At 40.9% G+C, this 18,810-nt stretch overlaps 1 protein-coding gene across 2 annotated transcripts in view; it reads left to right on the top strand.

The window, feature by feature from the left end:
- SNAP47 (synaptosome associated protein 47) overlaps positions 1–18,810 on the top strand; it is a 154,362-nt gene that overhangs the window by 30,399 nt on the left and 105,153 nt on the right. For both annotated transcript variants that reach the window (XM_049875121.1, XM_049875120.1), the window contains exon 3: positions 13,239–13,729. In XM_049875121.1, the coding sequence (XP_049731078.1) occupies positions 13,239–13,729 (491 nt within the window). The remainder of the gene's footprint in view (positions 1–13,238; positions 13,730–18,810) is intronic.

Raw genomic sequence — 18,810 nt, 5'->3', positions numbered from 1 at the left:
TGCACAAGAAATAAACCTTTATTTGGTTAAGCCGTGAAGATGTAGGTAGTTGTTTCTTACAGCAGTTAGCCTTTGCAGGCTTTCCTTCATGTTAACTGCTATGCATTTGATCTACATGTATCACCTTGGATAAATCCAAAAACTGTTTTTTTTTTTTTAAGTAGCAAATAGGTGCGTACAGCATGATACCATTTATAAAATTTAAAAAAGTATGCAAAACAGCACTGTAGGAAAAATATTTTTATAATTGAAATATAAAAACGTGAACAGGAAGGGTATAAACAGGGCCACCATAGTCGTGTTCTGATGTTTCATGTTGTTCCTTGGTATGGGTCCTTTTTAATTCATTGTGGTAGGCCCTCAATGAGCTCTCTTAATTTGTCCATCTGACCTGGGGAAATTTCTGGTACTATTTATTTGATAATTTCTTCACCTTGTTTTTTTTTAATTTGCTTCTTCCTGGAGCCCCCATTTTTTAGATAAATGACCTTCTGGACCTCTGTTCTAGTGTCTTTCCTCCTCTTTGTTTTTTTGTTCTACTTTATATTCCTCAGCTGTATCTTCCTATCCTATTACTGCTATATTTTTCAATTCCCCAAATTTTTTTTTTGTTATCTAAATGTTCCTTTTGGAAGGCATCCTGTTCTCATTTCATTGATGTTATATCTCTTAGGATATTATTAGCAGTTTTGCTTTGGTTTTAAGATTTCTTATGCATGCATTGTCTGGTTCTTCCAAGGTGCTTTCTTCTGTCAGTTTATTTTGTTCTCTGTCTTTTTTGTTAGAAGCATTCCTCAAATGTCTAGTGATACCTGGCCTCCTGTGTTGGAGGGGTGTGAATGGCTGGGGACCTTTGGCCAGAGAAGCATCTTCCACTCTCCTACTTGGAAGGTTTAAACTTGGCTACCAGTGTCCTGGGAGCCAAGTGTGGGAAGTGCCTTGGGTTTGTCTCCTTGTTCGGTATGGAGGGTTTTGCTTCATTGTCCTGCTTTTAGCACGCTACTCCCACCTTCAGCCAACCCTAAAGTCCTGTCATATCCCCTCCAGATGACTTCCTGTAGAGTGGATACACCCTGAGCTTCTGCATCTGGGAAAGGAAGTCTCTTTGGTGGCTCTTCTGATGCTTGTCCTCCCACTTCTTTGTGAGACCTGATACCCTGTGTCCCCATTGTTGCCTACTCTTTCTGCTGGAAAAGCCGTCACTACATCGATCCCACCGTCTCCCTGTGCTGTCCTCCCTTCAGCTCTCATTCTATTCTGGGGTAGATTGTCTCTTCAGGAACTCTCCATTGCCGAGTCTTGGCTGTTCTTCCCCCGGGGCTGCTGCATTCAGTTCTCATGATACCTCACCAGAATCAGCACCATTATACTTAGAATGAGAATAGACACCTATGTTAGTGCTTCCTGTATGCCTATTTGCATTTTTATCAGATATCTCTGAGAACTGTCTTCTGCAGAATGAAGAGTGTCTGGTGCCTCTTCCCATGATAGCCCTTTTAGATCTAAACAGTCAGTAGTCCTCATAGACTGTGGTTTCCAGCCCCCAGAACTTACCAGAAATTTACAATATATGTAAGAAAAAGAAAACCTGATTCAGGATTTTGAAAAGCAAGTCAGAAAACCTAAAATTGCTAAGGAAATAAACTACTATTATATAAAAACCCTAAATGTTGTATGAACAAACTTTATTGTGTGCTTGACAAAATAACCTTATGTGATCTGAGAGAGTTGGCTTCATCCTGCTCCCTTTTAGGTTGAACAGGACTATCACACTGGGAGTATTGTATCATGGAGAAACACGGAGAAAATGAAGAACTAATAGTAAATTGAAGAGACTTAAAACTGGGAGAGAGAATCAAAGGTGCTTAGCCTCGGGAGGAGCAGAAATAAGAGTTGGGCCTTAAAGTAACCAAAAAGCATTTGTATGGAATGATGAGACTAGTTCTCTGGAAAACACAAGATTCTTTGCTTGGAAGACATGGGGAAAGAAAATTTTGCTTAATAAAAGAAACTTTTTTGACTACATATAGTTGGTGGAAAGTCTCTCATCTCTGTTTTGGAATGTTCTAAGAGTGATTCATGTCAGTGTCATATAAACATAGGCCTTGTTGTTGTTAGTTGCCATCAAGTCAGCTGTGACTCATGGTGACCTTACGTAAAACGGAACAAAATGTTGCCCAGTCCTGTGCAGTCTTCACGATGCTTGGTATGTTTGACTCCATTTTTGTGGCCGTTGTGTCAATCCATTTCATTGAGAATTTCCCTTGTTTTGATGACTCTCTTCTTTACCAAGAAGCCCTGGTGGCGCAGTGGTTAAAGAGCTTGGCTGCAAACCAAAAGGTCAGCAGTTCAAATCCACCAGCTGCTCATTGAAAAACCACTGGGGCAGTTTCTACTCTGTCCTGTAGTGTCACTATGAGTCAGAATCAACTAGACGGCAGTGGGTTTTGTTTTGTTTTTTCTTTACCAAATGTGATGTCCTTATGTTGTGATTGGTCTTTCCTGATGTTGTGTCCAAAGTAAGTGAGCCTAAGCCTCGCCGTCCTTGCTTCTACAGAGGACCTGTAGTCTCCTTGCAGCTTTGAGATTCTCAGATATGAGTGTGTTCTTTTCCCTTTTTTTTCAATAGCAGCTTTCTGTAAGGTTGTAATTTGCAAAGATATGGTATTTTTATACAGACTAACGTCCATTCTAATTTGGACCCAAATGCCTGGCCAAGCGGCTGTGTCCACCTTGCCACATTCTGATAGCCTTTGGCAGCTCCCTGTAAATGGTAGTGACTCTGCCAGTGTTCCTGCCCCACACATCTTCAAACATTCATTATAGGGCCTGGAAGTCTTTACTATAAAAGAAAACCTTAAAATATTTGAACCCCTCTCATGAAAGTGAAAATAGTGTATATGTAGTCTCAGCTGATGTAGGTGGTGCTACTTTGGTGTTTCACATCTATTTAATACACCAGAAATCTTTCAGTCACTTAAAAAGTAAAATAAAGGTGGGCAAAGAAATCACAGAATACTCGTTTTCCTACATTAATCAGAATCACAAATTATCAGTCTACACTGACCATAGGATTTTTGTTTGATTTGGATAATTATGCACAATCTTGATCAAGAATGTTCTATAATAAAAGAGGAATGTGTGTTGCAGCCCTTTAATAACGTAACATAAGTGCTTCTTTATTAATATTGTTAGACAATACAAATGGCAGGCCCAATAACCACAGTAATTTCAGGGTCGTGATGAACATAAACAGGATTTGGGGATCTACAGCAACGCTCATGTAACATGAAGAAATGTGAGCGTTTTCTTGATGACTGTCACAGCTGCTGCTAATAATGCCGCGGTGGCCAACGTTCAGAATTAGAGGAAATGCTGAGTTTCAGTTAGAAGTCAGTGAAAATAATTAGGCATTTTTTCCCCCATTCAGTTTCAAGGACCCATGGAATTCTGTTAATGGGATCCTAGAAGATTGGTGGGTCCAAAGTGAGACCCCTGGCTTAGGATCATGGGAAGTACCTTAGAGAGGATCTTAGTCAAGGCCTTGAATTTACAAATATCCGGGAAAGAGACTTGACCAAGCGGCTGGCCAAGGAAGCTGGTAGCATGTCGTCAGGAATGCCACCTGTAGATGACAATTCTGTTTGAGAGAACAGCACAAATCTATGGTGTGGTCAAAGCTTGAAGGACAGAGGGAAAATGTGGCTCTCTCTATTGATTGGGGAAAGCACAAGTTAAGGTTTTCTCCCTAGAAGGCCATGGGGGCAGGGGCAGGGACATGGTCTAGTCTCTAGGAAAGATTAGAAGTTGTGAGTTGCAGAAATAGTTAAAAGGCAGTTGTTGCTCATGATATATCATTGATTAATTTCCTAGACATTATGAGTTCCCTGACACATGAAGGATAAAGTATAGTTTTTAACCTCCCAAAGTGGATAGCACACAGTAAGGGAAATAGGCAAGTCAGCAAACAAATGTACCTCAGTGTTTTCATAGCCAATCAAGGTGATCAGTAGAAGGGGAGAAGCAGGTCAGCCTTCTTGGGGTGTGGAGGAGGAGGGTAGGTGAGACTTCCCTGGTTGTGTGTCTGAGGCTGAGGAATCCTAGTTAAGGTTTTTAACTTCATGTATTGTAAAGTCAAACACAGATACAGAAGAAAACACAAAACAAATGCATAAAGAGTTATTTTAACTTGAACTCCCTCATAACCACCATTAAGGTCAAGAAATAGAAGTCCTCCATGTGCCCCATCCTCGTCACACCTGCCTCCTTTACCCTCAAAGTGACCCCTGTGCTACCATGCATAGTTCTTGCTTCCTTGTCTTTACTGATAGTTACATCACTGACAGGTGTGTCCTGCCACACTATAGTCTTATCCCCTTTTAAAAAATTTGATTTGTCTTCAAGTGTCTTTTTTTTTGTACTTTAGATGAAGGTTTGCAAAGCAAACTAGTTTCTCATTAAACAGTTAATATACATATTGCTTTGTAACATTGGTTGCCAACCACACAACATGTCATCACCCACCCTTTCTTAACCTTGGGTTCCCCATTATCATCTTTCCTGTCCCTTCCTGACTTCCTTGTCTTCGCCCCTGGTTGGCATGCCCATTTAGTCTTGTTTTGTTTATGGGCCTGTCTAATCTTTGACTGAAGGGTGAACCTCAGGAGTGACTTCATTACTGAGCTATAAGGGTGTCTGGGGGTCATACTCTTGGGGTTTCTTCAGTCTCTGTCAGACCAGCAAGGGTGTGTTTTTTTTTGTGTGTGTGAGTTGGAATTTTGTTTTACATTTTTCTGCTGCTCTGTCCAGGACCTTCTATTGGGGTCCCTGTCAGAGCAGTTGGTGGTGGTAGCCAGGCACCATCTAGTTGTGCTGGACTCAGACTGGTGGAGGCTGTGGTAGTTGTGGTCTATTAGTCCTTTGGACTAATCTTTCTCTTGTGTCTTTGGTTTTCTTCATTATCCCTTGCTTCAGGTGGGATGAGGCCAGTGGAGTATCTCAGATGGCCACTCACAAGCTTTTAAGACCACCAGACGCTTCTTACCAAAGTAGAGGGTAGAACATTTTCTTTATAAACTGTGTTATGCTGATTGAGCTAGGTGTTCCCTGAGACCATGGTCTCCACAGCCCTCAGCCCAATAATTTGGTATCTTAGGGAGTTTGGATGTGTCTGTGGAGCTTCCATGACCTTTTTCCTTGGACAAGTTGTCCTGGCTTCCCCAGTATTGTGTACTATCGTACCCTTCACCAAACATACCACTTATCTATTGGCTATTTAGTGTTTTTTCTTCCCACCCCTCATTACCATAAAGATTGTTTCTTTTTGTGCATAAACCTTTTCATGAGTTTTTATATTAGTGCTCTCATACAATATTTGTCGTTTTGTGATTAACTTATTTAACTCAGCATAATGCCCTCCAGATTCATCCATGTTGTGACATGCTTTGCAGATTCATCGTTGTTCTTTATCCTTGGGTAATACTCCATAGTGTGTATGTACCGTAGTTTGTTTACCCATTCTTCTGTTGACAGGCACATGGATTGTTTCCATCTTTTTGTTATTGGGAACAATGCTTCAGTGAACATGGGTGTGCATATGTCTGTTTGTATGGCTGCTCTTATTTCTCTAGGCTGTATTCCTGGGAGTGGGATTGCTAGATCATATAGTATTTCCATTTCTAGCTTTTTGAAGAATCGCCATTATAGTTTCCCAAAACTATTGTACCATTTTGCCTTTCCCACCAGAAGCGCCTAAGAGCTCCGGTCTCCCTGCAGCCTCTTCAACATTTGTTATTTTCTGTTTTATTGATAAGTGCCGGTAATGTTGGGATGAGATGGTATCTCATTGTGGTTTTGATTTGCATTTCTCTAATGGCTAATGATCTAGAGCATTTCCCCAAGTACCTGTTAGCCACTTGAATGTCTTTTATTGGTGAGAATGTCTGTTCATATCCTTTGCCCATTTTTTAATTGGATTATTTGTCTTTTTGTTGTAGAGGTGTTGGATTTTCCTGTAGATTTTTGAGATTAGAATTTTGTTGGTTTCATAATAGCCCCCAATTTTTTCCCAGTCTGTAGGTTCTCTTTTTACTCTTTTGGTCAAGTCTTTTGATGAGCATAAGTGTTTAATTTTTAGAAGATACCAGTTATCTAGCTTGTCTTCTGATATTTGTATATTGTTAGTTATGGTTTGTATCGTGTTAATGCCACGTATTAGGGCCTCAAGCATTGACTCTATTTTTTCTTCTGTGATCTTTATAGTTTTTGATGTTATATTTAGGTCTTTGATCCATTTTGAATTAGTTTTTGTGTATACTGTGACGTATGGGTCCCGTTTCGTTTTTCTGCAGATGGACACCCAGTTTTGCCAGCACTGTCTTTTCCCTATTCAGTGGACTTTGGGCCTTTCTTGAAGACCAGGGTGACCGTAGGTAGATGGGTTTACATCTAGGTTCTTAATTCTGTTCCATCGGTCAATGTGTCTGTTGTACCAGTACCAGGCTGTTTTGACTACCATAGCTGTATAGTAGCTTCTGAGGCCAGGTAGTGGGAGTCCACCTACGTTATTCTTCTTCGATAGTGCTTTACTTATGTGGGACCTCTTCCCTTTCCATATGAAGTTAATGATTAGTTTTTTCCATCTCTTTCAAGAATGCTGTTGGTATTTGGATCAGGATTGCATGGTAGATTGCTTTGAATAGAGTTGACATTTTCACAATGTTAAGTCTTCCTATCCATGAGTGTGGTGTATTTTTCCATTTATGTAGGTCTCTTGGCTTCTTAGGAAACCCTGGTGGCTTAGTGGCTAAGAGCTACGGCTGCTAACCAAAAGGTTGGCAGTTCAAATCCACCAGGGACTCCTTGAAAACCCCATAGGGCAGCTCTACTCTGCCCTGTAGGGTTGCTAAGAGTCAGAATTGACTTGACGGCAATGGGTTTTGTTCTTGGCTTCTTGCGATAATGTTTTGGAATTTTCCTTGTATAGGTCTTTTACATCCCTGGTTAGATTTATTCTTAAGTATTTTATTTTTTTAGGGACTGTCTTAGGGTGGGTTCTCTAGAGAAGAAAACCAGTAAAGCATATAAATATATACAGAGAGAGATTTACGTCAAGGAAACGGCTCACACGATTGATTATAGAGGCTGGAACATCCCAAGACTATGGATCCAGATAGAGGCTTCTCCTGATTCACGTAGCTACAGGGGCGGGCAAACCCAAGATTAGCAGGTTGGAGAGGAGGGTTCTTGGTCAAATGCTGGGAAGATCGACAAATCCCAAGATCGGCAGGCAAGACCGCAAGGCTTCTCCTGATTCATGTAGCTGCAGGGGCTGGCAAACCCAGGATCGGCAGGTCAGAGAACAGGGCTCTTGCTCACAGGCTGGGAAGATTGACGAACCCCGAGATCAGCAGATAAGCTGCTAGTTCAAGTCCCAAGAACCAGAGGTCAGATGAACAGGAGGCAGCTGCAGGACCCAGAGCAGGCAAAAGCCAGAACTGGGCGTATTTGGATGCGGGCCACATGCCCGAGGATACTCCTTTTCAACTGATTGGCTACTCACAGCAGATCCAATCACATATAAACACTGAGAATCATGGCCGAGCCAAGTTGACACACAATCTTAACCATCACAAGGGCTGTTATAAATGATATTGTTTTCCTGATTTCCTTTTCATAGTTCTCTTTACTGACGATTTTTGTATGTTTATCTTATATTTTGCAACACTGCTGAATCTTAATTAGTTCCAGTAGTTTTCTCGTGGAGTCTTTTGGGTTTTCTACGTATACTATCATATCATCTGCAAATAGGGACAGCTTTACTTTTTCCTTACCAATTTGGATGTCCCTTATTTATTTATTTTGCCTTATTGTTCTAGCTAGGACTTCCAGCACAATGTTAAATAGGAGTGGTGATAAGGGGCATCCATGTCTTGTTCCTGTTTTCAAGCGGAATGTTTACAGCCTCTCTCCATTAAGAATGATGTTGGCTGTTGGTTCTGTATAGATGCCCTTTATTATGTTGAGGAATTTCCCTTCTATACCTATTTTATTGAGAGTTTTTTTTTTTTTTTTATAGGAATGGGTATTTAACTTTGTCAGATGCCTTTTCTGTGTCGATTGTGATGATCGTGTGATTTTTTAAATTTTATTTATGTGGTGAATTATGTTGATTGATGTTCTAATGTTGATCTGTCCTTCCATACCTGGTATGAATCCTACTTGGTCATGGAGTATTCTTTTTTTGATAAGATGCTGAATTCTGTTGGCTAGAATTTTGTTGAGAATTTTTGCATCTATATTCATGAGAGATATTGGCCTGTATTTTTCCTTTTTTGTGGTGTCTTTGCCTGGTTTTGGTATCAGGGTTATGCTGGCTTCATTGAATGAATTCAGAAGTGTCCCTTCCATTTCTGTGTTCTGAAATAGTTTGAGTAGTACTGGTGTAAGCTCTTCTCTGGATGTTTGGTAGAAATCTCTGGTGAAGCCATCTGGGTCAGGGGTTTTTTTTTTTTTTGGTTGAAAATTTATTACCTTTTCAGTCTCTTGTTATGGATCTGTTCATATTTTAAACTTCAGTTTGTGTTAGTTTGGGTAGGTATTGTGTTTCTAGAAATATGTCCATCTCCTATAGGTTTTCAAATTTGTTGGAGTATAGTTTTTCATAGTACTCTGTTATGATCCTTTTTTTATTTCAGTTGGGTCTGTTGCAGTGACCCCCATTTCATTTCTTGTTTGGGTTATTTGCGTCCTCTCCTGTTTTTCTTTGGTCAGTTTGGCCAGTGGTTTATCAATCCTTTCAAAGAACCAACTTTGGCTTTGTTGATTCTTTCTATTGTTTTTCTATTTCATTTATTTCTTCCCTGATCTTTACTGTTTTCTTTCATCTGGTGCTTGTGGGCTTCTTTTGCTGTTCTCTTTCTATTTGTTCGAGTTGTGTAGGTAATAATTTGATTTTGTCTCTTCTTTTTTGATGCGTGCATCTATTGCTATAAATTGACCTCTGAGGACTGCCTTTGCTGTGTCCCAAAGGTTTTGGTATGATGTGTTTTCATTCTCATTTGATTCTAGGTATTTTTTTATTCCATCTTTGATTTTTCCTGTTTTCCAGTGGCTTTTAAGCAGGGTGTTAAGTCAGTTTTTATGAATTTGATTTTTTTTTCCTTGCACTTCCACATATTAGTGTCTATTTTGATGGTGTTGTGATCAGAGAAGATCCTTTGTATTATCTCAGTGTTTTGGATATTGTTGAGGGTTGCTTTGTGGTCTAAGATGTGGCCTATTCTGGAGAACATTCTGTGTGCATTGGAAAAGAATGTGTGCTTTGCAGCTGCTGGGTGGAGTGTTCTCTATATGTCTGTGAGGTCAAGTCGATTGATTGTGGGCCTTTAGATCTTCTGTTGAGTTTCTTTCTAGAGGTTCTGTCCTTTAGTGAGAGTTGCATGTTGAAGTCTCCCACTGTTATTGTGGAGCTGTCAGTTTCTCTTTTCAGTGCTCTTGGGGTTTGTTTTATGTATTTGGAGCCCTGTCATTGGGTGCGTAGATATTTATTACGGTTATGTCTTTGTGCTGGATTGTCTCTTTAATCATTATGTAATGCCCTTCTTTGTCCTTTATGGTAAATTTTGTTTTAAAGTCTCTTTTATATGAGATTATTATTGCCACTTCTACTCTTTTTTGGTAGTCGTTTGCTTGATAAAATTTTTTCCATCCTTTGATTTTTAATGAATTTAAGTCTTTGTCTCGAAGGCGTATCTCTTGTAGACAGCATACTGATGAGTCCTGGTTTGTTTTTTTTAATCCACTCTGTCACTCTCTCCTTATGGGTGCCTTTAAGCCGTGTACATTCAGTGCGATCATTGATAGATGTGAGTTTATTGCTGTCATTTTGTAGTGCTTTTTTTGGTGGTACTGATGTTTTCTTTGTTCCTCTTTTTGTTCTGTGCAGAGTTCCTTTTGTTTGTGGATTTTTTTTTTTTCATTTTTGTAGATTTTGTGTTTACTGACTTTGTTTTTCTTCTTTATTTTTATGAGTAGGTTTGCCAGCTTTCTGTGAAGTGCATGTCTCCCACAGTATACAACATCTGATTTCTCTGCTCAGCTTTTTATATATACATATATATACACACATTCATAAACACATATACATAAATGCACATATATATATATATATTGTTTTTTTTCTTGTTTTAGTTTTTAAGCTTGTCTTGGTTCCTAAAGATTGTCCCCAGGTCAGCATAACTTTGTGGTCAACCATTGATTTCTCAGAGATTAGGTTATCCTTAAACACCTTGAGCTAATAAGACTTCTACCCCTTTGCTTTTGGGTCTGCGTGTGGCTTGGGGAATGACTTCAAAATTCAGGTAGTTTGGAAGTCCAGTTTTTACTTTGTTCCTAATCTTAGAGAGAAAAGACTGACTTTTTCACCATTAAGTATAAAGTTAGCTGTAAGGTTTTTTTATACCAAAACCCAAACCCAAACTGTGGCTGTTGAGTCAATTCTGACTCATAGCGACCCTATAGGATGGGGTGGAACTTGCCCCCTAGGTTTTCCAAGGAGCAGCTGGTGGATTCAAACTGCTAACCTTTTGGTTAGCTGCACATCTCTTAACCACCTCGCCACCAGAGCTCCGTTTTTTTAATAGATGCCCTTTATGAGATTGAGAAAATTTTCCTTAACTCATCCTTCCTGGAAGTTTTAATTTGAATGACTGTTGAAATTCAAAAAGTTTTTTTTGTTGTTGTTGTTCCAGAATCTATTATGATAATCATATCATTTTTCTTCCTTTCTGTTAATGAAATGAACTACATTGACTAATTTTCAAGTGGAAAACCAACCTCATATTCTTGAAATAAATAGTACTTAATCATGATATGTTATTGTTTCTGTGTATTGTTAGATTTGCCAGTTTTTCATAAGGAATTTTATGTGTGTTAATGGGAGATTTTGTTATATACATTGTGTTTTGGTATTAGAGCTGTAGTGGTCTGGCAAAATTAATGGACAAAGTATTCCCTCTTTCTCTATCTGTTAAAGGGTTTTTGTACAGTTTGTATTATTTCTTCTTTATGTGTTTGGCAAAATTCATCAGTGAAGCCCCCTGAGCTATATTTTTTTCTGTGACAAGATTTTAAATCATAACTTTCATTTCTATATAGGGCTATTTCTGGTTTTTTTTTTTTCCTTCAGTTTCAGAAGTTTGGGTGCTTCGAGGGTTTTGTCCATTTTCATATAAGTTGTCAAAGTAATTGGTGTGAAGCTGATTATCATATTCCCTTATCTGCTTTTCTGAAGGGTCTGTGGTGATGTTCCGTTTTTCAGTCTCAGTATTGGTAATTTGTATTGTCTCTCTTTTTTTCTTGATCATTTCTTGCTAGTGATTTATTAATTTTTTAATTGGGTCAGAGAACCACCTTTTGCTTTGCTAATATTTTGTAGTTTTTTTCTGTTTCCGATTTCATTGATTTTTTTCCTTTCTTCTACTTACTTTGGGTTCATTTCGCTCTTCTTCTAACTTACTGAGATAGAAGCTTAGATCACTGATTTGAAAACTGTCAGGTTTTCAAATATATGCATTGAGAACTGTAAATTTCCCTTTAATGACTGCGTTATTTGTATTCCACATTTTTGACGTATTGTGTTTTCATTTTCATTCAATTCAGATGTCGTCTAATTTCCTTTATGCATTTTTGATCATTGTATTTTTAAAAGTGTGCTTAATTTCCAGATATTTAAGGATTTTCTAGGTATCTTTTTGTTGATTTCTAATTTTATTTCTTTGAGGACAGAGGACATACTCTGTATGATTTCAGTCCTTTGAAATTCGTTTAGACTTGTTATATTCTGTTTTCATAAATGTTCTGAATACACTTGAAACAGGTATGTATTCAACAGTTTTTGGGTGCTGTTTAAATAAATCTCAAGTGAGTTGGAAAAATTGAGTTCAAAATTTCTGTATTCTTACTATTTTTTTTTTTTTTTTTTGGTCTTTATCAGTCATTGAGAGGGGTGTGTTAAAGTCTACAACTATGGTTGTTTCTCTTCTTAGTTTGCCTATTTTTGCCTTATGAATTTTGAAGTTCTGTTGTTATGTGTGTACACATTTAGTTATATCTTTCTCTTCGACTGACCCTCGTATTACTGCATGATGTCTCTCTCTGGTCGTTCTGCTTGTCTTCAAGTTCACTTTTGGCATGATGAATCTTCTTTTTGTTCATTGCTTTCAGCCTATCTGTGTCGTTATGTTTACAGTTTGTCCCTTGTAAGCAGGAGATAACTGAGTCTTTTTTTATATCCAGGCTTACAGTCTTCCTTTTAGTCAGAATATTTCATTCATGTACATTTAATATGATTCCTGATAATTGTTTACTGATGTGGTTGAGTTTTAATTCCACCATCTTGCTATTTGTTTTCTGTTTGGTCCATCTGACCATTGTTCCTTTTCTTTTCCTTTCCTACCTTCTCTTGGACAAATGAAGTATTGTTTTATTATTCCATTTTATTTTTTCTGTTGACTTTTTAGCTATACCTCTTTGTTTTATTAGCGGTTACTCTAGAGTTTTGCTGGCCAGCACAGTAGCCACTAGCTACATTTAAATTAAATTAAAGTAGAAATTAGCTTCCTCAGTTGCATTAGCTACATTTCCAGTACTCGGTAGCCATGTGAGGCTGATACATTTCCATCACTTCCAAAGGTTCTTTTACATAGTTGTTCTAGGGATTAAAATCTGCATTTGTTTTAAATCAAAATTATACGGGTCAAGGCAGCATAGCTTAGAAAGAACAATATTTGAGTCAGAAGATAGGCATTTTTGTTGTGTCTTTACTACTGATGGAAACCCTGGTGGAATAGTGGTTAAGTGGTACGGCTGCTAGCCAAAGGGTCGGCAGTTCAAATCTGCCAGGCGCTCCTTGGAAACTGTATGGGGCAGTTCTACTCTGTCCTATAGGGTCGCTATGAGTCGGGATCGACTCGATGGCACTGGGTTTGGTTTTTTTTGGTTTTACTACTGATTAGCTGAGTATGCCTAGACAAATCTCCTTATTGTTCTGAGCCTCTGTTTTCTTCTAAAACATGAGAAGAATAATTCCTGCCCCTCCTGCTTCATGGAGTACTTGTGGAAAAGAAGTATTATAACATGGTATAGTGCTTTGTAAAGGTTAAAGCAGTTTCCAAAAAAAGTACTACTATTTAAATGTATATTGACCCCTGTTTTCTGTGTTTTGTTTGCCCTTTTAGATTGCTGACAGAACTGGAGTCTCCTTCTTGGTGGCCTTTTAGTTCCAAGCTTCGGAAGACACCATCAGAAACAAAGCCCAAGGAAGGTGCTTCGATGTCTAGTTCTGAGGCTTTTGGAAAAGAAGGGATAGTCATCAAAATTCCTGCCATTATTTCCCAAAGAACAGAGTCTCATGTTAAACCAGGAAAGCTTATCGTCCTTGTCTCTGGCTTGGAAGTCCAGGACTCAGATTCTTTGCTCATGCACAGATTTGAAAGAGATGATGTAGACGACATTAAGGTTCACACTCCTTATGAAATTAGCATACGCCAGCGGTTTATTGGGAAGCCAGACATAGCTTATCGTTTGATATCTGCAAAAATGCCAGAGGTTATCCCAATTTTAGAAGTGCAGTTCAGCAAGAAGATTGAGTTTTTAGAAGATGCCTTGATGCTCAGGAGCACCGGAGCCTCTTCTCCAGCTGAGAAGGGCTGCTCAGCCTGGCATGCAGGTGAGTAGCCAACAAGACAGCCTATTCACTTCAAAAATTACAGTCAAATTCGGTGCGCCGGTGACATTTAATATAATGTATCACCTAAAGCAACTGCCGGTTTGTAAATAAAAGTAATTTCAAACGATTTTCCTTAGTACTTGGCATCTGTGAATGTCAAATCACTGAGGTTTATCGTACACTTGATAGATACGTAGGTTTCAGAATAGGTCAGAAATGGCGTTGGCGAATCTTCCAGAGTGAAAGAAAGCTCCAAGATAAGCGTTTTCACCTCGTCTTGTTCTCTCATCTCTTTCATCGGTTTGATCTGACAGCCAGCATTTTAGGGTCTTGTCTTCCTCCTGGAGAGCCAGCTGGCGTTTTCTCTGTCTGCTCTGATGGGCCTCTCTTTCCCTTTCACCTTACTGAGCCTCTCTCCATTTCCCTGGATATTTAGTAGCCGTCTTTCCAGCCCACCTTCTAGGTTTGTATTCGGGCATCTGTATCTTTGAAAACGGCAGCACCGGTTTTTGTGTGTTTCCTAATATCCTTAAGGTATCGTGCTGTGAAGCCAGCCCCTTGCTTTCTCGGGCAGAATGGAGTGGACATCCTCTCACGTCTCTGTGTGGATTATGTGGGAGTTCCGCGGGGTGTGATCCCAGGCCAGGGTTGTGGGTGGTGGGATATATGGATACTGTACGTGCCTGCCATACTCCAGAGGGTTTCAGGCCCCAGCTGCCTCTCTAGCATGCGATGAAAACCCGTTGCTGTTGAGTTGGTTCTGACTCATAGCAACCTTGTAGGACAGAGTGTAACTGTCCCTTCAGTTTTCATTTCTTTGCTTGCTTATGATGTTGAGCATCTGATGCTTCTTATTTACTCGTTGGCCCCACAGATTTTGTTCTGTGGACGCAGAGTCTGTTTTTTTTTTTTAATTGGCTTCCCCTCCCCCCACCGACTGGCAAAGGTTTCTTATATGTTCTAGATAGTTATCCCCTGTTGCCTTTGTTGTTGGTGTGTGCTGCTAAGTCGATTCCGACTCTCAGTGATCCTATATGACGGAGTAGAACTGACTCATGGGGTTTCTAGGCTGTAATCTTTACGGAGCAGATTGCCAGGTCTTTTCTTCCACAGACCTGCTGGTGGGTTTGAACTGCCAGCCTTTCTTTCAGTTAGCAGCTGAGCACTTAACCGTTGTACCACAAGGGCTCCTTTGTTGACTTTAGAGGCTGCAACCACTTCTATACTGTCAGCTTCCATTGCATAAATGTTTAATTTTCCAGTGGTCAAATCCACTGTGTTTTCCCTTAAGTTTGTTTTTGAGCTCTGCTTAAGAAATCTTGAAGTCATAAAATACTCTTAACATTTTCTATATCAGTATTACAGGTGATCGTACTTCTATATTGTCAGTGATTTTTTTCTAACTAGTAATATTCTTTCCTTATTAGCCATGATTACCAGATGTCTGTTATAGTAGAGATATGCTTGTTACTATCCTGCCTTCTTCTCTTCTTTTTTCCTTTAAGTGATTGATTTCAGTTTCAGTATGTAATGTATTTCCCTAATGCGTGAATATTTTGATTATTATTCTAGATGGCCTCAAGCTTCCAAAAGAAATATACTGGGTAATAGATCTGATCCCATTAGTATCAGAATGTTGGAAATATTTATTTAAAAACTTAATTTAAAAACATTTTTGGCATTTCCAGATTTTTCTTGGGTCCCTAACTCAAGGCAGCACTTAGAAGCTGGCACAGATAAAGGCTGAGCAGGGTGGGTTCTGCCAACCAACTTTGAATGGTATTAGCAGTGATACGAAGACCCTGATCCTTCAGGAAAGGACCATCTGCCAAGCACAGTCTGGGACAGCCGCTCTGATGTCCCAGATCACTGCCTGAATCTTCCCCACACTGCTTTTTTCCTCCTGCAAGGGGCCTCAGCAGCAAGAGGTGAGAACCCATACTTGTGGGCCAGGTGCAGTGTGCTGCCAGCTGTTTGCTCAGTTGAGACTTCCTGAGAACTCACCATGTGCCATCCTTGAAAAACCAAACAGAGACCACAACCTTGCTGTCATGGAGCTCACGGCTAATATTTACTGAGTAGCTACCGTGTTTGTGGTTCTTGTGTCATACTTGGTGGTTTCAGAGAGAGCACATGGACACAACAAGGAGATGGTAGGTGCCAAGCATGACTTGGTGGCATGGAACACCCATGCTTAGAGATGAGGAGAGGAAAAGGGCATTGTGCCTTGCTTATCCTCAGGGAGGGCCCGAGCCCAGGCTGGAGGGTGGGCTCCAGCCTGCAGTGTCTGTGCAGGAGACAAGGCTGTAGAGAAACACCACGTGTGAGCAACATCCCTGTATCCCACCCAGTATTCTCTCAACTGGACTCTTCTTTGGTCTGCAGGGGCTTGTGGACATGGACTAAAGGAAGTGGCCTGGAGGCATGTGTGCCTTTTGAAGAGTATACACTTCCTTGGGAATTTGGTAATTGTCCTCCAAGTTTCAGCCAGAGCAACTGAACCAATAGGATGATATCTGTATAAAGAGATTTGTTGCAAGGAATTGGTTTACACGATTGTGGGGCTGGGTAGGCGAGTCTGACTTCTGTAAGAACACAGCAAGCAGGCTGGAAACTCTGAGACAGGGGCTGAAGCTGCAGTCCACAGTTGGAATTTCTTCTTTCTCAGGGCAACTTCAGTTCTGTTCTTAAAGCCTTTCGACTGATTGAATCAGGCCCGACCAGATTATCGAGGATAACCTCGCTTGCTTAAAGTCAACTGATGGTGGGCTGTCATCAAAGGTACAAAATGCCTTCACAGCAGCACCAGGATGGGTGCCCAATTGAATACCTGGGGATGGTAGTCTAGCCACGGTGACCCACGGACCTGACCACATGGTAATTAGCTGTCTGTCCGTGGAATGAGTTGAACTAAGCCCAGGATGACAGATGGGTTTTCCTGCCTTGGTGGGACTACCTGGTGTGGGTATGAATCTGGACTGAGCAGGAAGCCCACCACCAGCGATGCCTGCCATGCCTGTGGGAAAGGGGCACAGAGGCAGCTGCACATGTTCAGCAAAGTGATCATATATTTGGCAGAAGCCAACATGCTGGATTTTATGTAAGAAATGGCATTTAATTTGCTAGGCACCGAACACGTACAAGCTCGTCTCCCAGCAAGTATTTCTCAACATCGCCCTTGTTGTTGCTGTTGTGTTGGAGTTGGGAAGTACAGGACAATGGCTCTTTGCCAGCACCACCATTTCTTCTGGTCCAAGTTGGAAGTTCTACAGAAGCAGTGGAGGTGGAAACCATGGTTGGCTGGTTGTTTTTTTGACTCCTCAGAAATGTGTTAGTTTCGTTGTATAATGTATGGCCACAAGATGGCAGTCTAGTAACATTTGACCAGTGTTTGCCTCAGTCAGTTTCTAGTTACTATTAGTAACACACTTTAAAAGAGGAAGCTTTCCCGAGACCTATGAGGGCACTGGGTTACTGGGTACTGTAATTGAGTATAATATAGATGGATAAAATGCCAGAGGCTGCAGAAGTCTCTTGAATGCTTGGCGATGGTCCATTCTAGCTGGCACGGGGGCAGTGCTGCTCCTCGTGCTGGGAAAGAAGGCCTTGGAGCACAGCACATGAACCCCAGGCCCCTGGGACAGAGGAGCACCTGTGGACAGTGTGGACTCTTCCCTGTCCCCCACAGCTCCCCAGCACCAGTGGACGGTGTGGACTCTTCCTGTCCCCCACAGGTCCCCATGACAGAAGCAGCACCAGCGGACGGTGTGGACTCTTCTCTGTCCCCTACAGGTCCCCATGACAGAAGGAGCACCAGTGGATAGTGTGGACTCTTCCTGTCCCCCACAGGTCCCCATGACAGAAGCAGCACCAGTGGACAGTGTGGACTCTTCCTGTCCCCCACAGGTCCCCATGACAGAAGGAGCACCAGTGGATAGTGTGGACTCTTCCTGTCCCCCACAGGTCCCCATGACAGAAGCAGCACCAGCGGACAGTGTGGACTCTTCCCTGTCCCCCACAGCTCCCCATGACAGAAGCAGCACCAGCGAACAGTGTGGACTCTTCCCTGTCCCCCACAGGTCCCCATGACAGAAGCAGTACCAGCAGACAGTGTGGACTCATCCATGTCCCCCCTCCCCCGGGTCCCCATGACTGAGGAGCATCTGTGGACAGTGTGGTCACCTTCATGGCACACAGTAAATGCAGAGGGGGCATTATGGGATCTTGTGGGCAGGAGTGTTGGAAAGGACTTGGATCAAGTTCTGTTGCCAGCCTTGCCTTTGGGCCAGCTAGGTGAATTACCCAAGGCAGCCCTTCACCTTCAGTCTTGATTTTCTTTTCTGTAAAATAAGTGTTTGTGTCAAAGAGTGCTGAGGCTTCCTTCCCATCTGTAAACCTCTGTGATTCCATGAAAAACCTAGCCCCCTTAACGTTGATATTCTCCCACACTGTTCCATCTCTGCATTTTGCCATATGACCAAAGATAGTTTGAAACCCCGTCTTCCCACTGCATTATTAAAAAGTTTTGCTTTGTACACAGTCCAACTTGTTGCTTGCTCTGTCCTCAGGTAGAGTAACAATAGCTGGTGTGACTATCTCCTGTAATAAATACTTCATGGTATTTATTATAAATATGTAGGTTTGTCATTAAAATAGTATGCTTTAATATTAAAACCAACAAGTCTGATTATTAAGGAGCAGGGATAGTGGAGCAAATTGGCACTGTACTTAAAGCTGTTTTATTTCAGATTTAAAGTTAGCCTTGTGCTGGACAGCCCTTTCATAGTCTGTGGTGTACATGGTATGCCACCCACTTTTTCTGGCTCTCAGGTTCTTTGGTAGTGTAATTTTACCACTGCAAGTATTTGCTGCCATCCAGTGGGGACTCGTATAACGATGAAAGGTGAAGGAAACGTTAGTTGAAGCAAAATAGGGTATGAGGCTTGCAAGTAAAGTAGTGTAACCAAGAAGTGTATTGGGTAAAAATTTTGTCTCTTTTGGCTTTTGTACCCCTAGATAAGCCTTCTAAGCAGATTTATGGTTTCCTGTGTGATAGTTAGGGAGCCCTAGTGGGTTTGGTT

This window comes from Elephas maximus, chromosome 2 (genome assembly GCF_024166365.1).
Source record: "Elephas maximus indicus isolate mEleMax1 chromosome 2, mEleMax1 primary haplotype, whole genome shotgun sequence".
NCBI lineage: Eukaryota > Metazoa > Chordata > Mammalia > Proboscidea > Elephantidae > Elephas > Elephas maximus.
Note: the sequence above shows the minus strand (reverse complement) of the source record. Positions and strands in the feature narration are given on the sequence as shown.